General features: G+C 35.0%; 2 protein-coding genes across 3 annotated transcripts; both read left to right on the top strand.

Moving 5' to 3' along the window:
- The first annotated feature begins 885 nt into the window (after positions 1 to 885).
- On the top strand, positions 886 to 6640 carry LOC110640801 (polyadenylate-binding protein RBP47). Its single transcript, XM_021792298.2, has 6 exons — positions 886 to 1638; positions 2472 to 2940; positions 5362 to 5429; positions 5507 to 5637; positions 5752 to 5848; positions 6221 to 6640. Exons 1-6 carry the CDS (start codon positions 1276 to 1278, stop codon positions 6389 to 6391), a joined length of 1299 nt encoding a protein of 432 aa, XP_021647990.2. The 5' UTR covers positions 886 to 1275; the 3' UTR covers positions 6392 to 6640.
- A 2528-nt stretch (positions 6641 to 9168) lies between these two features.
- Positions 9169 to 15871, top strand: LOC110640810 (uroporphyrinogen-III synthase, chloroplastic). Of its 2 annotated transcripts, none has more exons than XM_021792311.2 (10): positions 9169 to 9489; positions 10692 to 10779; positions 11225 to 11294; positions 12294 to 12412; positions 12565 to 12660; positions 12765 to 12820; positions 13276 to 13361; positions 14721 to 14855; positions 15350 to 15415; positions 15621 to 15871. In XM_021792311.2, the coding sequence occupies exons 1-9, from the start codon at positions 9271 to 9273 to the stop codon at positions 15396 to 15398; spliced, it is 918 nt and encodes a 305-aa protein (XP_021648003.2). In that variant the 5' UTR covers positions 9169 to 9270; the 3' UTR covers positions 15399 to 15415; positions 15621 to 15871. The 2 variants fall into 2 exon arrangements, with proteins under 2 accessions (XP_021648003.2, XP_021648004.2); XM_021792312.2 differs by having other exon boundaries at positions 9171 to 9489; positions 11228 to 11294.
- The last annotated feature ends 169 nt before the right edge of the window (positions 15872 to 16040 follow it).

Here is a 16040-nt window from a genome sequence, read left to right as displayed (position 1 = left end):
TATTAATGAGCTATAAATTCAAGACCAGCACTCCAAAGTCTATTTAGAAAGGAATTAACATTTAAAAACAAGTTAATTTTCCTTAATTATGTTAGTTAACAATTAATAAATAGGGTAGGAGAAACATTCATCATTGCTTGCACTAACATGTAATTATAAAACAGGGTAGGGTTGTGCAATCAATAGGATTGGTTTCAAACCGAACGTAATCAAAATAATTAGTTAAAAATTAACATTAATCAAATGAATTAAAGTGGAGGTTTAATAAACTAAATTGAAAATTTTTAATTAAATTTAATTTGATTTATCAAATTGAACTTATTTTATTGAATTTTTTTTTATTCTCTGGATCACTATAAATTTTATAAACCACATATTATATTCCATAAAAATTAATAACAAACTGAATAAATCGGATGGGTTTTTTTTTTTTTAAAATTAATCAAACTATAGCAAAAAAATGAAACTTTATACAAAATATTAATAAAATGAAAATAATTAAAAATTAAATTAAATTAATTTAATTATTATTTTTTTAATTTTTCAACGCCCCTAACAATAAAATTACAAGTAAATAGTAGTAATTGATTACTCCAATTAGGTAATTATTTAACCTTTTACTCTGGTTAACTTCAATGCCACCCTAACCTAACCCAATTCCCATAAAAATACAACGCACAGAAAAACCTTAAAAAGTTTCCTCTTTCATGCAGCCATATGCCTAGGATTTGGTCAGAAAGAATGGGAAGTTAGTTCAGTATTTGATTGATTAACTGTGAGGTGACGCAAGGTAAAAAAAAAAGAAGGAAAATTTACCATTCACGGTGAATAAATGCAAAACGAAATCTATAGGCAAACCAAAGAAATTTCTCTACTGGAAGAAGAGGAGTACCACGCCACAAAACATAAAAATGCGCAGCTGGCGGCGGATCCTGGAGAGACGAGAGAAAACCAAAGTAATATCACATGCATATGAGCATATCCTCCGGTTTTACCAAAACCAACGGCTACGATCAAACCTCATTACCACAATCCAACGGCCCTAACCACAACCGCGTTTACAAACCCAACACGGGAACCCTCGGAATCTCTTTTAACAAACAATCATAAATCCTCTACTTAGACCCTAACCGTGTCTCCCTCCCTCTCTCAAGCCAAGAACTCAGATTTATATTTACAATCTCTCTATTGAAACTCAGATTCATGTCCTTTTTCTTTGAAATCTGATTCCATATAGAATAGGTACGTATATATTCGTTTGGATAATAAGGTAAGATGCAATCCAACGGCTCCGATTCACAGCAGCAGGAGCAGAACCAACGCCAGCAACAGCCGCCGCCTCCACCTCAGCTGCCTCAACAGCAGCAGCAGCAGTGGATGGCGATGCAGTATCCAGCGGCTGCCATGGTAATGCAGCACCAAATGATGCCACCTCAGCATTACTCGTCTCCACCGCCGCAGCACTACATGGCTGCGTACCACCAATACCACCATCACCACCCGCACCTACAACAACCGCCACAGCAACATCATCAAAACCAGGGATCTAGCGGTGAGAACAAAACGATTTGGATCGGTGATTTGCATCACTGGATGGACGAAAATTATCTCCATACCTGTTTTGCTTCCACCGGCGAGGTACAAATGACTCTCCCTATATCTATCTTTATTTACATATATAATAATGAAATATGTATAGATGTTTTTGTGTTTTGTGTCCATGTAGAGATGTAATAGTTGCATAGAAATGACGAATGACATAGCTGCTGGTTAAATTCTGTGAATCCCGGTTTCTGTGTGTGTTTAAAAGCTGGTGGAGCTGCCTGTCTGGTTTTGCATATATATGTTATAAATGTTGGTATTTATTTAAGGAACCCTTCATATGGACTGGAATTGTGGGAGGCAAATTTGAATTTGATTTCAGCATGTCATGAGAAGTCGAGCTTTATAATTATTATGTGCCATTACAATGAAAGAAAAAAAGAAGAATAATTGTGTCAGTCAGTACAATCCTGGTGGCGTGCAAAGGATGATGTGCCGGCACTTAATCTTTTGGAATGAGGGGAGAGTTCTTGTGAACGAACTATGTGCATAATATTAAGTTATAATCCTATGTGATCATCAAGACAAATCACCTCTTAGGGTCTAGATGGAATGGAAATAGAAATAGAAATAGAAGTTGCATAGATTTGTCTTTCCAATTCCATTTTGTGGAGAACACATGGAGCCATGCTAAGTGTAGCTTTTGAATATTATACTTGGAAATTGGTTTTTGTTATCACCTAAACAGGTTGAGCCAAGCACAAAGCTAAAATTTGTATTTATTGTGAAAAATGTAGAATGGGATTCTTTTCTAATTCCAGTTTCTAGCTAGGACAAACCGAACAACACTTAAATTTTCTTGTTGAATGTTTGTTTGGTTGACTATCACACTTTTTCCTGTCTAATGACTAGTGTTATGTATTGCACAGATTGCTGCCATTAAGGTTATTCGCAATAAGCAGACTGGTTTGTCTGAGGGCTATGGATTTGTGGAATTTTTTACACATGCAAAAGCTGAGAATGTTCTGCAGACCTATACTGGCATTTTGATGCCTAATACAGAACAGCCGTTCCGTCTCAACTGGGCAACATTTAGCACGGGTGATAAGCGATCAGACAATGCGCCTGATCTTTCTATTTTTGTTGGAGATTTAGCTGCAGATGTTACTGATAGTATATTGCATGAAACTTTCGCTGGTAGATATCCATCTGTTAAAGCTGCTAAAGTTGTATTTGATGCCAATACTGGCCGTTCAAAAGGTTATGGTTTTGTGAGATTTGGAGATGATAGTGAAAGAGCACAGGCTATGACAGAAATGAATGGTGTACATTGTTCAAGCAGGCCTATGCGTATTGGTGCTGCAACACCCAGGAAGTCCTCTGGATATCAGCAACAAGGTATTGGATTATTTTGTTTTGCTTTGCATTTGTATTGTCCAAATTTAATTGTTGATTCTTGATACTGTTCCTTTATTTTATATTTTTAAAAACTTCTTGTTATAATTTCATTGACTGCTAAAAATCCTCTTGACTTTTGGATTGGATAATAAAAGGCTATTTGTGCCTTACATTCTGAATTGCATCATAATTTCATTAGCTACTCTGTTCTCTCTCTCTCTCTCTCTCACACACACACACACACACACACGCACACACACACACGCATGCACTTATATGTGCGTGCACACACAAAAATAAAAATGACAAGCCAGCGCGTAGGCTCTCTCTCTACTCAACTCAACTAAGCCTTTATCCCAAGAATTTGGAGTCGGCTATATAGATTCTCTTTCTCCATTCTAAACGATTTTGGGTTAAATCCTCGGAAATGTGTAATTTTTTTTTTTTAATTTATAACCATGTGGAATATGTTTCAAGGATTCTTTAAGTCCTCTATAATCTACTAGTTTCTTCATCAGGAAAGCAATCCGAGTTATATATTGGATAGGGATGTGAGAGATGTGCTCTATAGGAGGTCCTTGTGATTTTCAACACTGCAATGCATTTGATTCATGCATCTTCTACTGTTTTATACATGCTTAAATGTGATCACTGATTCCTTTGCTTCCCTTTCAAATGCCTCACATGCATCAACAGCCCCATCTCTGCACCTGAAAAGAATTGGTTTATCTTTCTGTACTGTGACCATTGTTTGATCCCATGGTTGCGTCATTGTAAAGAATCAAATTTTTGTGGGAGAAATTCCTTGCTATGTTGGAATTCACTTGTCAATTTTTACTCATCAAAATGAAGAATCTAAGAGTATTCTATGACTACTTTCTTAATTTGTTTCCTTTTACGCCGTTTCAGCCATCATCCTCTCCTTAGTTCTGGTTTGACATGTTCATTTTTGTTTGATTATGTGATTATTTATAGTACTTCTGTACTCTGGTTGAAGTTGAATCTCCTTTAATTCTAATCGTGACCTTAGAAATTGTTGAATGAATTAATTTCTCTGCTTTCATATTCTAACTTGCCAACTCTGAACAAACATGGAAAACCTTTTCGTTCTTGATTGATGATAGTGAAAAGGAAACAGGGACATATTGGAATACAATAATTTGGCGTACAAGTTTCCTGTGGGATGGGCATGATTTGGACATTGTGTGTTTTGAATATAGTCTTTTTTTTTTATATATATATATATATATATAAAATTAGGCTGTTGTTTTGATTATATAAGTTAGAGGTGTTGCCCAGTTGTAGAATGCCCCAAGTTTTGGAATTGTAATGATGTACTTCTTTGGTTTTATATATGACCTATGCTCAATACGTAAAAAGAGTGCTTTTCTGGGACCAAGTTTGCAGAGTCATGATTTTAAGTGAGATCATTATGCAATTTAGCTATTAGTTTACAGTGTTTTAGAATGTTTCTATAGTACTAGGGAGATAGAAGTCCAGCAGAGGACTGTATATCAGTGTTCAAAGTAATCTATATAAGTGTCTGAAGACCTTAAAAGTTTACTGGAAGTTGCAGTATAGTATTGAATTATCGAGGTAAGTCCAGTCATCTCTTGTGGTAGTCTGGTTAAATAAGTGCTCTCCATGCTTAAGTATCTATGCTAGCTAAGTAGGGATTTCTCTTTGTAGACAATGAACTAATGAAGAAGAAGAAGAAACAGAAAGAGGATGTGGGAGAAGAATTGCTTAATTATTTCCTCAAGCATCTAGGGAATGGGGTATATATACACTTAGAGATAAACTAAGTATAGAAGGTTACAATCAATTGTATAATTACGGCACATAATCACTCACATGGTTATAGCATACAACTACTCACATGATTACAGTAATCATATAGCTAGCATTCTAACACTCTTCTTCTGCACTGACATTGAATTGTTTGTTTTTAGTTAGTCTGTCTTGTGAAGCTCTGACCTTTTCCTTTTTCTCTTTTTTTCACGAAAGCTAGTGACTTACAAGATTTTCCACCAGAGTTTTTGACTTGTAAGAAAGTCAAGTCTGCTAGGTGTTATGTTGGGCCTGGAGTTTACATGATGGCTCTCTTTTTTGCCATATTGGTATCATATTCAAGTTCTGAACATCCTTTATTTGGCAGTGATCACAGGATGGAACAGTAGATGTCTCAACATACTAGTTTCCATGAAATTTTTGTAGAAGTTATTCATGTCATATATTCTCTTATCCCCATAAGTGGTTTGACTGTAGATGCTTTTGGTTTTTTATTTCCTTTTGTATCTTCTCCCTTTCAATCTTCTTCAAACTGAAAACCTTCGTAATTGGAGTTAAAAATCTATCAAAACATAAAAGAATGCCTTTCAATCTGGAATCTTGTCAAACCCTTCTTCTGTTCTTTCTCAGGCGGATATTCATCAAATGGTGCCTCTGGACAAGGCTTCCAATCAGATGGTGATTCCACTAATACAACAGTGAGTTTCAAGCTTCATCATGTGGTTTAACCTGTAGCCTGTGTTCTTCTGTTTGAATAAACCATGTTTCTTTGTAGATATTTGTTGGAGGACTTGACCCTAATGTCACTGATGAAGATCTCAAGCAACCTTTTTCTCAATATGGTGAGATAGTTTCCATTAAAATTCCAGTTGGTAAAGGATGTGGATTTGTACAATTTGGCAGCAGGTAAAACTTGTAGTTCCGCTCTGCTTTACATTTTAAGGAAATGCTAAGGTATGAGTTCTGTTATTTCCTCATATTGAGTTCTTACATAGTCTGCCATCTAACTTCTATTGACAGGAGTAATGCTGAGGAGGCATTGCAAAAATTGAATGGGACTGTAATTGGCAAGCAAACAGTGCGTCTTTCTTGGGGTCGCAATCCAGCAAATAAGCAGGTATACATTCTTTTGCAGTGTTGATTCCTTGTACCTCCTTTCCTACAAGTAAACTTCAACTTATGACCATTGCAAAATCCATGGTGTAATTATCTTGGAGGAAACAGTTGTGAGTTTTAGCAGTTGAAAAGGTTTTAGTCTTAGGTTTGCTGTGATCTGTATATATAACTGCTCAGGAAGTAGTCGCTGCATAGTTTGTTAGAAATTAATCGGTTTTTTGTTTAAGTCGTAGTCTTGTGAATCTAGGAAATTATTTCAGAATAATCAAAGTGATCTGAAAGTAGATATGGAAACCAACCATCATTAGAAATGAATTGTGTTAAATATGCTACTAGATTATTTATTTGCTTCTGTTATTTGGGAATTTGACAGTTTCGATCAGATTTTGGCAACCAATGGAGTGGGGCATACTACGGAGGGCAGGTTTACGATGGCTATGGATATACTTTGCCGCCACCTCATGATCCAAGTATGTATGCTGCAGCAGCTGCAGCATATGGCGCTTACCCTGTGTATGGAAGCCACCAACCGCAAGTAAGCTGAAATAATCGCAACATAAAAACACGTAGTTCTAGCAATCTGGATTTGTCACGCTAGAAGAGGCAAACCTGTCTCATTTCTCCGTAGCTCTTTTGGATCTGTAGAATTCTTATAAATCCCTCCAATTTGTGGAGTGGAACCGAATTTTGATGACCTGAGGTAGTCTTCAATGGATTTAATTAATTATTTGTTTAAAATTACCGTAGCTGAGGTAAAACGTATTTATTGGAATGGAATGCATGAATTGGTGAACGTGTGGCAGAGTGCACCGTGAATAAATGTGGTCTAATATGTGTGTTCCATAGTGCGTTTATCTTAGATATATACTGTAGTGCCTCCATGTTGAATGGAGGTACTTAAAATTTTTATCTAAACTTTGATGTGTTTTTGGCAGATAGGAGTGAATGGAGATTTTTTTAAAAGTGAGGTAAAGTAAAATAATGAAAGGTAAAATATTTAAAAAAGAAAGGAAAATCTTTTAAAATTTTACCTTAAAAAAAAAAAAAACAACCTTTCTCAAGTAAACTTGCTTTTTTAAAAACTGGTACTTTATTTCCTAAAACTTCCCTTATCTCCAAGAATTCTCCCTAAATCAGCTTTGATGACAACTTTCTGCAATGAGCTTCCATTTTTTTTTTTCCTTAAAATCTAATGGGTGAAATTTTCGTCATCAAAGTGTTGATTTTTTTTTTTTGAAAAATCTATAAATATACCAGGCGAGTAGGACATTTTGGTTTCGCAGATTGCAGTTGCTCGAAATGGAATGATTTTCGGGTGCGTCGTAAGCTCAACATGAATTAAAATTAAAATATTTTACCCAACATGAATTACTGGAGTCATAGATTTATCTACACAATTCTATGAGATTCATGGCATGTGTTTGCGTTCTTTGGAAACTCTTTTTGTATTCTTTTCCCCTTCGAGGATGCAAATGGAACTAGAAACTTCCTTAACTAGAGCTGGCTTGCTGTCAGTATTGGGTCTTGAAAACATTTTAATTTACAAAAAGATTTATTAAAGGTAGTTAATTTTTTTTTATCGGAAATTACGAAACTTCATGGATAGTCCATTACATACAGAAGTCCTAAACTATCTTCAGTTATCAAGCCCTAGAAAATTAGAGCTCAAAGTCCATCCAACAACCCATTTACAATCGGGTAAGGGATTCGGTAGAACAAGATCCGACATTACCAAAAGCAAGACAAAATGTCCTTGTTGCCGCATCATAGACCGGCATCTGCTAACTCTGAGGAAAACTCAACACAAAAAAACACTAGTAGAAGCTCTACCTCTACTAAAGAAAAGAAGCAAAGCTCTCCAAACATAATGTCTCCCTCAAACCAGGTGAGCCAAAATAAAATACTGCATCAAACTGAAAGAAGGTTAGGACCCATGTATATATCGGTGGAAATCGAGATAGGAATGATAGAGCTCGGGCCTCTAACTCTCCTCTATTCCGTAGGAAAATCAATGCCCATAGATGATACCACCGCTCCTATAAGTTGCCATCCAAGCAAAAAACCCCTGGAATAAAACATGCATCCACTTGTAACAAGCAGATCTAAAAAAAGTACAAACCCCATCTAATGAGGGAAACTAAAGTCCAGATTTTTAGACTGTAGGAACATTACAACAAAGCACAAAACTAAAGAAAATAAAAATACTAAGAAAAGAAAGAGGTAGAGGGGGAGGGTTGACGGCTAAAAGGGCGGATTTCCCCCTCAACTGAGAGCTGAGATTGGTTTGGGTGTTTTAGAGAAAGGAGAAAACTGATTTAGAGTGAGAGTTCTTTTAAAATGTTTAATGTTTGAAGACAATTACAAGTATCTGATGATATTTAACCGTAATTTACATTTATAGTAAAAAAGGATCAGACGTATTGTATAATATAGTCATACATTTATAATTAAAAAATTTAAAGTAATTTAATATATTTATAATAAAAATTATTTAGAAAAATAAGTAAATAAAATATAATATTTATATAATAATTTTAATTATATATAAATATATATATATATATATGATTTTTTATTTTGTTTGAATTTGATATATTTTTTTATAAAATTTAGTAAAAATTAAAATATAATTAAAAAGTAAAATAAATTTGATTAAATACAAATTTAATAATTTTTTATGATTTTTTGGTTTAATTTGTGACTAAAAATGGCGCACACCCCCTAATCTCGGTTCCCCGATCCCCGCGTCCTGCAATTTCTGAGACCAACGTCTTGTGTTGTTCTTGTGATGAGAGCCTCCACAAGCCCATAGATTTAGAAGTCTAAGCCAAAAGTGTCCGTGGTCCTGATGGAATGGTCCACCAAGAATAATGATGAGGATATAACAAAGCATTACACAGGCTCGCTCGATGGTCACAACTTTAGGGGAAGCGAGCTGGATAGCCGAAAGGCATCAAGGGGGGGCACAGCATCTTAGGGCTGGGTAGCCTATTTGGGAAACTGCCACCTCAAATTAAAATCATTAATATACACATATGGTTCAATTTATATCTATTTTTGTATTAAATAATAACGTGTATGTGAATTAGGGTCCTGGTCAGTCACTAGGGAACCACATGATGGTTTCATCGGTGACAAATGATAAGCCCATGAGGAAAACTTGTGTGTCAGACGTTCATTGGTTGGGCTACTACTGTTGGTTCCACGTGGCTTCGACCGGTGTACCTACTTCAATGTTTTGATTAGGCGCTAAATCGTAGGGCTTTAATTTTTAATTATGATTTATTTTCGCTTTTCGTTGAGATATTTTGATTATAATAATAATAATTATGGTGTCGGCTGCCTTTTTTTTTTTTTTACAAAGTGCCTAATTTGGTAACTGCTGGCCAATTGGGAATCAGCTCTCTTCCCAACACGTCGCCAATGGCACAAGTCTCTTACTTCTGTTTTGCTCTGCTTCCTCCTTCAGCTTCCTCTGCTCCTTTTCGTCTGGAACTTCACCGGCGAATTTCTTCTCCGTCTTTTCCAATCCGAGCTGCTACTAATGCTTCTTCTTCGTCTTCTACTTCTATTTCCGGTTCGAAGCCAAAAGTCGTCGTCACAAGAGAACGAGGCAAAAATGGCAAGCTCATTAAAGCTCTGGTGCCGTTCTCTCTTCCTCTTTCTTTTCTTCTTTTCTCTCCCTATTCATGGAGCATTTTGTGCTGTTGCTTTTTGTTTAGGCTTTGGATTTGAGATTTTTTTTTTTTAAATTGCAATGTGGTATTCTATTGGAATTTGGATTGGAATTGTGTTGACTTTGTCGGATTTGTTTTTGGATATTAAAAATTTTTTCTCATTTTAAGTGTTTGATTAAATGCTCGGAAGAGACACGCTGCATTTTCAGCATTCGACTTGTGACTCGACAAATGTACTTGAGTCTTGACATGTAACGATAATCGGATCTTACATGACCATTTCTATAATTGAAATATTCTAAATAGTAGAGATTTGAGCCTGTCAAAAGTGGAGGTGGTTTTAGAAACTTATGTAAAATTTTGTGTCTGGCCCTAAACAGAAAAAGATGGAGGAAAAAGACCTTTGTAGCCAAACTCGAAGCTAGTTTGGGACTGGGGATTAGTCGAGTTTATGCTATTTTTTCGGTGTTCAAAGTAGAGACTTATGTTTGGATAATTAGGAAAAAGACATTTAGATGTTGTTTACCTGTATAATTAATAAATTTATTAGTTAAGAAAATGCAGGGTATTCTTGAAACTGTTGCGTGAGTAATTTCTAAAAATGTATCCATCGAAAACGCATATCAAATGAATTATGCAATGGTCTACTGATATCACGTAGTCTTAATTGGATCATCCAAGAAAAATTGGAATCATTGTGAGAAGTGGTGGTTTGATCTCATGGAGAGTATTGCTTTTATAGTTTTGGTCTCTGGTTTCCCATCAATAGAAAACAATATCCATAATTTTTTTTTTAAGCAACGGAAAGGTCAGGAGTGTCTCAACTCACACTGCGCACTTCTTTGCAGCAGTCCAATGAGCAGTCATGGTAGTAGCTAAGAAATCTGTAAATTGTTAAAAGTTCTATTACTTTTATGTGCTTTGGGGTGAGTTGCTCTGTCTGAATCTATTTGTGCATCATGCTTTATAAGCTGTGGAAAAATTGTAATGCCGATCTTCTATATGGGGGAAGAGTTGGGGGAATACTGTTACTGGTACTAGTGCATGAGACCATATGAGGATGTGTGCAACGTGCATATGGTGGTGATTTGATGCAAAATAATACAAGAGTAATTCCTTGTTGCATACATTTGCCAGAGTATATAGTTAATGATTTTCTTTTTTCAGGCCAAACATGGCATCAGTTGCCTGGAGCTTCCTCTAATTCAGCATATTCAGGGACCTGATTTGGATAGACTCTCTTCAGTATTAAGTAGTAATTTCTTTAACTTGATGGATTCGCTCTATGGTGGTAGAAAACACATGTTACTTTATTCATTACATGTTAACTTGTTGCCTATCAGCTTTTTATATTTGAACTCTCGGACATAGAAAGAACCGATTTAGGATCAGGAATGGAGACATTTCTCAGACCCAAGGTGGGTCTGAATGGTCCTGACTGGACCTGGCTGATTCTTAGCATGGTATTTTACATGTATAAATTCCTTGTTGTCCAGAGAGTTATATTGTTGCATACTTTATATTCTATTCTCCTCACTATTTGGTTATAAAACGGTGATCACAGATTTTTCTGTATGCTGATATTGGAATTTCTTGTGCATGTATATGATAATAATTATTATGATGGCTTTCCCTAGTCTGAAAAACAATTTTACTTGTTATATTTGAGTTTTCTTATTATTTTGTTATAATGATTTCAGCAGATACTTCATTTGACTGGATTGTCATAACTTCCCCTGAAGCAGGCTCAGTATTTCTGGAGGCATGGAAGTATGTGTTTGAAGTTTTTAACAACATAGTGTCCCATTTTGAATATTAATAGTACCTTGAATTTTGCCTCAAAGATCTAATGGGGATTCTTTTGTTAATATTAAAATCTCTGATGCTCAAATGTAACATTGAATTGTTGACAGTTAACACTTTTAAATCAAATCTCAAAATCTGATTATTTTGATTTATTTTGTTTAACTTGTTTGTCAGTTACAAGTATGAGTCAGAATTGTCTTGTTAATCTACTTTTGTACTCCTAAAAGTAAGGGGAGGCATGCTTTCTGAAAAGTTGTTTTGTAACCATGCTTAGTTGGTATAAGCCATTGAGAAACTTGTATCTTTAAATATGATTATGTAATAGCAGATGTAAGCACTCTTTGAACCAATTATCTTTAGCAGAACTTCTTTCCTCTGGTTTAAAAAATTTTTCTGTTTACCTCCAACATGAATGCGTGTCTGCCTCTAGTCCCTCTGCAGTTCAATGGCTTGTTTGATTAATATTAACTGGTCATTTTTCACCCTTGGATTTATATTTTAATCAATGGATGTGGAGTATTTCTGTTGTGGTTAATTTTGGGTTAATATATTAGTAGAAGAAAGGCCCTGCACCACAATTTTCCCCTTTCTATTAAATCCTCCTCTGCTTTTGTTTCCTCTGCTTTTTTTCCCTTGGTATTATATCTGTCCCTCTCTCTGAAAAAGCAAAGCAGAAAAACATTCCAATTAATTGCATCATTTCAGGATATTATATTCTCAGTGATCCTGCATCAAATATATTCTTTGGATAGTGTACATAGAGTTTGCAAAAACAGTGCTTGTTTTGTATCAGTCTGTAGGATTGCTACATGCTAGTTGTGAGGTCTTAAATTAGGGTGTCTAAAAGGGCATATTGAATAGAGCTATTATTTCATTGTTGTTTGGCTAAACAGTATATCTCTCTCTGTTTTCTTTTCCTCTGAAAATGTAAATCAATAAACTTGTCCTTAACTTGGTCGTTAGGGCAGCTGGAACCCCAAACGTTAAGGTAGGGGTTGTAGGAGCAGGTACAGCCAGCGTTTTTAATGAAGTAATGCAATCATCAGGGCGATCTCTTGACATTTCCTTTGCACCATCTAAAGGTATTCACAGATGTATAAATATGCTAGCAGTAATATAAATCTATGTCTGCATTGAGCTTTTCCTTATTACGCTTTGCTAGATCACTAGACAGTTATATTTTTTTAGCACTGTGTCTAATGTGCCTTTTTTCATGAATTCTTCCACTCTTCAGCAACAGGCAAGGTTTTGGCATCAGAACTTCCAAAGAGTGAGAACAAAAGATGTACTGTTTTGTATCCAGCTTCCGCCAAAGCAAGTAATGAGATTGGTATGTAACCCTTCTAGTTGTATGCTTTCCTTGCAAAAAATAATTTATATGTGTGAGAAGATGCAAAAGAATAATTTTGAAAATTTTACTTGCATATGTTTCAGAGGAAGGCCTGTCTAATCGTGGATTTGAGGTTATGAGACTAAATACATACACAACGGTAAGTATTTTAATTTTAGTACTTGATTGTGCTCTTTCAGTTTTGCTTTAATACTTGGAAAATGTGTGCATGATAAAGCTTATATAATTAGGTTTTGTTTGTGCTACTTCATAATTTCTTATCTCAAATGATGTTAAATTAACTGATATATGAAGAGTAACTGCCTTCTGGGTAAACTTTATCGGTAAACTAGGCCTCGTGAAGTGTGATTTTTATCAAGAATTCCATGGATTTATTGGCCAAATAGTCCGCAGAACTAACTATGATGCTTGTTCGTGGGTGGTTTCATCCGGGGTGGCTCTCCTTGGTTATGTAGCTTTGTTATGCTTCTTAACTGTGGTATAACCATAGTTTTAATGGTAGCTTAAACCTCCTATGCACTAACTAGATAGGAATGTCATGGATAAATGTGAGATGTGTCATCAGGTCCCCTCATTCATAATTGTCAACTTCAGGTACCTGTTGATCATGTTGACCAAATGGAGCTGAAGCAGGCACTTTTTTGCCCCGTCGTTGCAGTTGCTTCTCCATCTTCAGTTCGGTAAGTCGTTAGTTGCATTTTTAATGAAAATTGATAGCAAACTAGAGCTTCCTAAGGTAGCTGTGGGGGCCCTACAATTAAGGGAAGGGGGAGGGGTGTATCAGTTCCCTGATTTCCCTATTGATAAATTAAGGACATAAAGACAATTCAACTAGTTGCTCTGGCTGCCATAAAACCTTCTGGTCACCATGGTTGTTAAACTCGAACTAGACCAGCTGGTTGAGCCAGTTTAACCGAGAACCTGAGCTTGGTCCAGTTCGGTTAACCCTCAAACCAAATTTTTAAAAACTCCAATTGAACTGATGTGAATTGGCTAGGTAACTGGTAATCCAGATTTTTAAAAACTCCGGTTGAACCGCTGTGAACTGGCGTGAACTGAAAAATCAGCCGGATTTGAAACTGGCCAATAAGATACTCAACAAAAAATTTTGAAGGAGTGCGCTGCCGTGAATTGAACCGAAGACCCAAGGAAGTTGTTTTCATGCCAATAACCAAATGTCGTACAAAACTTTATAACTAATTTACAATAAATTATATATTAACTAAACCCAGTATGGAGAAACTACCTTATTTATAAGATTATAAATATTGCAAAGTTATGAGGTTATATATGTTAATTCACATGAATTGATTTACTATACAAAACTATTCCTTTTATTAATTTAAATTATATTATATTAATATAAAATAATTAATAACTATTATACTGTAATTATTGTAAAGAAAAAACAAAAATTCTTAACTTTACCCGCTTGTAATTTAATAATTAATAGTTTCAAAAATTTATTTTATTAGTATATTAACTTGAATTATTTTTTATTTTATTATATTTTATATAATAAAAAAATATAAAATTTTCTGTTTACTATGTTATATAATTTTAATGTATAAACATTTATTTTTTATTGATATAAATAAATTTATTATTATAAAAATTTTAATATTAAATATTCTTCATTATAAATTATTAAATATTGTTATTTAAATTTTTTAAAAAATATTTATATATTAAAATTAAACTAATTTTATGTTAATACTTATAAAATATATAAAAGTATTAATTATAATATGACATTATTATTAATTTTATAATGTTTATGTAATAATATATCAATTAAACCTTAGCTCGACTCCGGTTGAATATTAAATCTTAATTCCATGCCTTCACCAGTTCAATGACCAGGCTAGGTTTGAAAAGCTTAGTCATTCCATATTTATCATTGTGGGACCTTCATGGTGCTTTTTGATATGATAAAAAGCTATTGGAAACCAGTTCCTGTCCTGTCCCCCGCTTTGAGCCACCCTGATTAACCAAGTATTCTATTCTGTGTACTTGTTTCATATGCCTCCAATGCACAGTGCCTGGGTCAATCTTATTTCAGAATCAGAGCAGTGGAACAATTCAGTGGCCTGTATTGGTGAGACAACTGCTTCAGCAGCAAAAAGCTTGGAATTGAAAAACGTGTACTTTCCAACTCATCCAGGTTTTGAAGGGTACTCCTCACTCTGTGTACCTGTTCTTTCTCATGTCATTCTCTCATGAATATTAGTTACTGCTATCTAAATCTCTGTCTCGTAGCTACAGTATTAACACTGCATCAAGATCTCACAATGCTTGTTGTTTTAGATTGGGGTTCTGTCATAAGAAAAGTATGTTTTAGTTGCAAGTAGTGAATGTCCATAGCTCTTAGCAACAGTAGTTATGGTATATATATAGTCCAGAGAATTCTCATTCATTCTTCTTGTCTTATTGTCTTTGTGATATCCTTTTATGTAAAAGACGTCACTTGTTTGACTGCAAGCAGTTATTTTGTTAGAATGTTGCTCATATATCTTTTATATTTCCTGATTTGATGCTACTGTTAATTTCATGGAAGGAATAAATATGTTTTGCCTCTTTTTTCCGTCAGTTCAATATATTATTTCTCAGGCAGGGCATCTTTAACAAATTCTTCACATGATCACTAGTTTTTTTTTTCCCTTGGCAGGTGGGTAGGGAGCATCCTTGAAGCATTGAGGGCACATGATAACTCCTAGGAGTTGAAGCTTTTCTGGTAGTTGCTGCTTTTATCTTTCTTAAAATCCCACAACACCAATCACAACCACAACCACACCCCACCCCCACATCACCACCCCCACACCCCCCCTGCGCCCCCCATGGAGCAGGGGGAATTCTTCTGGGGCTTTTATATATCTCTAGACATTATATTAAACAGTCTCGTATTCTTGGTAAAAGGTTAATTGAATTCTATTCTTTAGTTTCCCGCATGTCCTCAGCAGGCTTACAAGGAGGCCTAAAGTATAAGATTGATGCACTTCCTAAAATGTCAAGGCCTGCAAAAGCTGGTTGCAGGGCAATATGAAATTGTTTCAAGCAGCAAGCAAAAAGGTGGCAAAATGTTTTGATATTTGGAGAGATCAAGTCCAGTTGTCACAGCTCTAATATGAAAACCATTGAGGTTTTTTGCTGGTATTGCCAGCAAGGAAGCCTCTCAATTTGTATTTACATTTTTTTAAAATCTTTCATTATAATTCCATATAAAGCAGTGCATGTTTATTAACACTAAAATGAAATATTTCCCCATATTGAGCTGCTGACAAGAAGTGGAAAATTTTATTAGGGTTTGTCCACTTGTATGATTGTATTATAGCCATTGAACACCTTCCAAGATTTTAAAA

Source organism: Hevea brasiliensis, chromosome 12 (assembly GCF_030052815.1).
Source record: "Hevea brasiliensis isolate MT/VB/25A 57/8 chromosome 12, ASM3005281v1, whole genome shotgun sequence".
Classification (NCBI taxonomy): Eukaryota; Viridiplantae; Streptophyta; class Magnoliopsida; order Malpighiales; family Euphorbiaceae; genus Hevea; species Hevea brasiliensis.
Note: the sequence above shows the minus strand (reverse complement) of the source record. Positions and strands in the feature narration are given on the sequence as shown.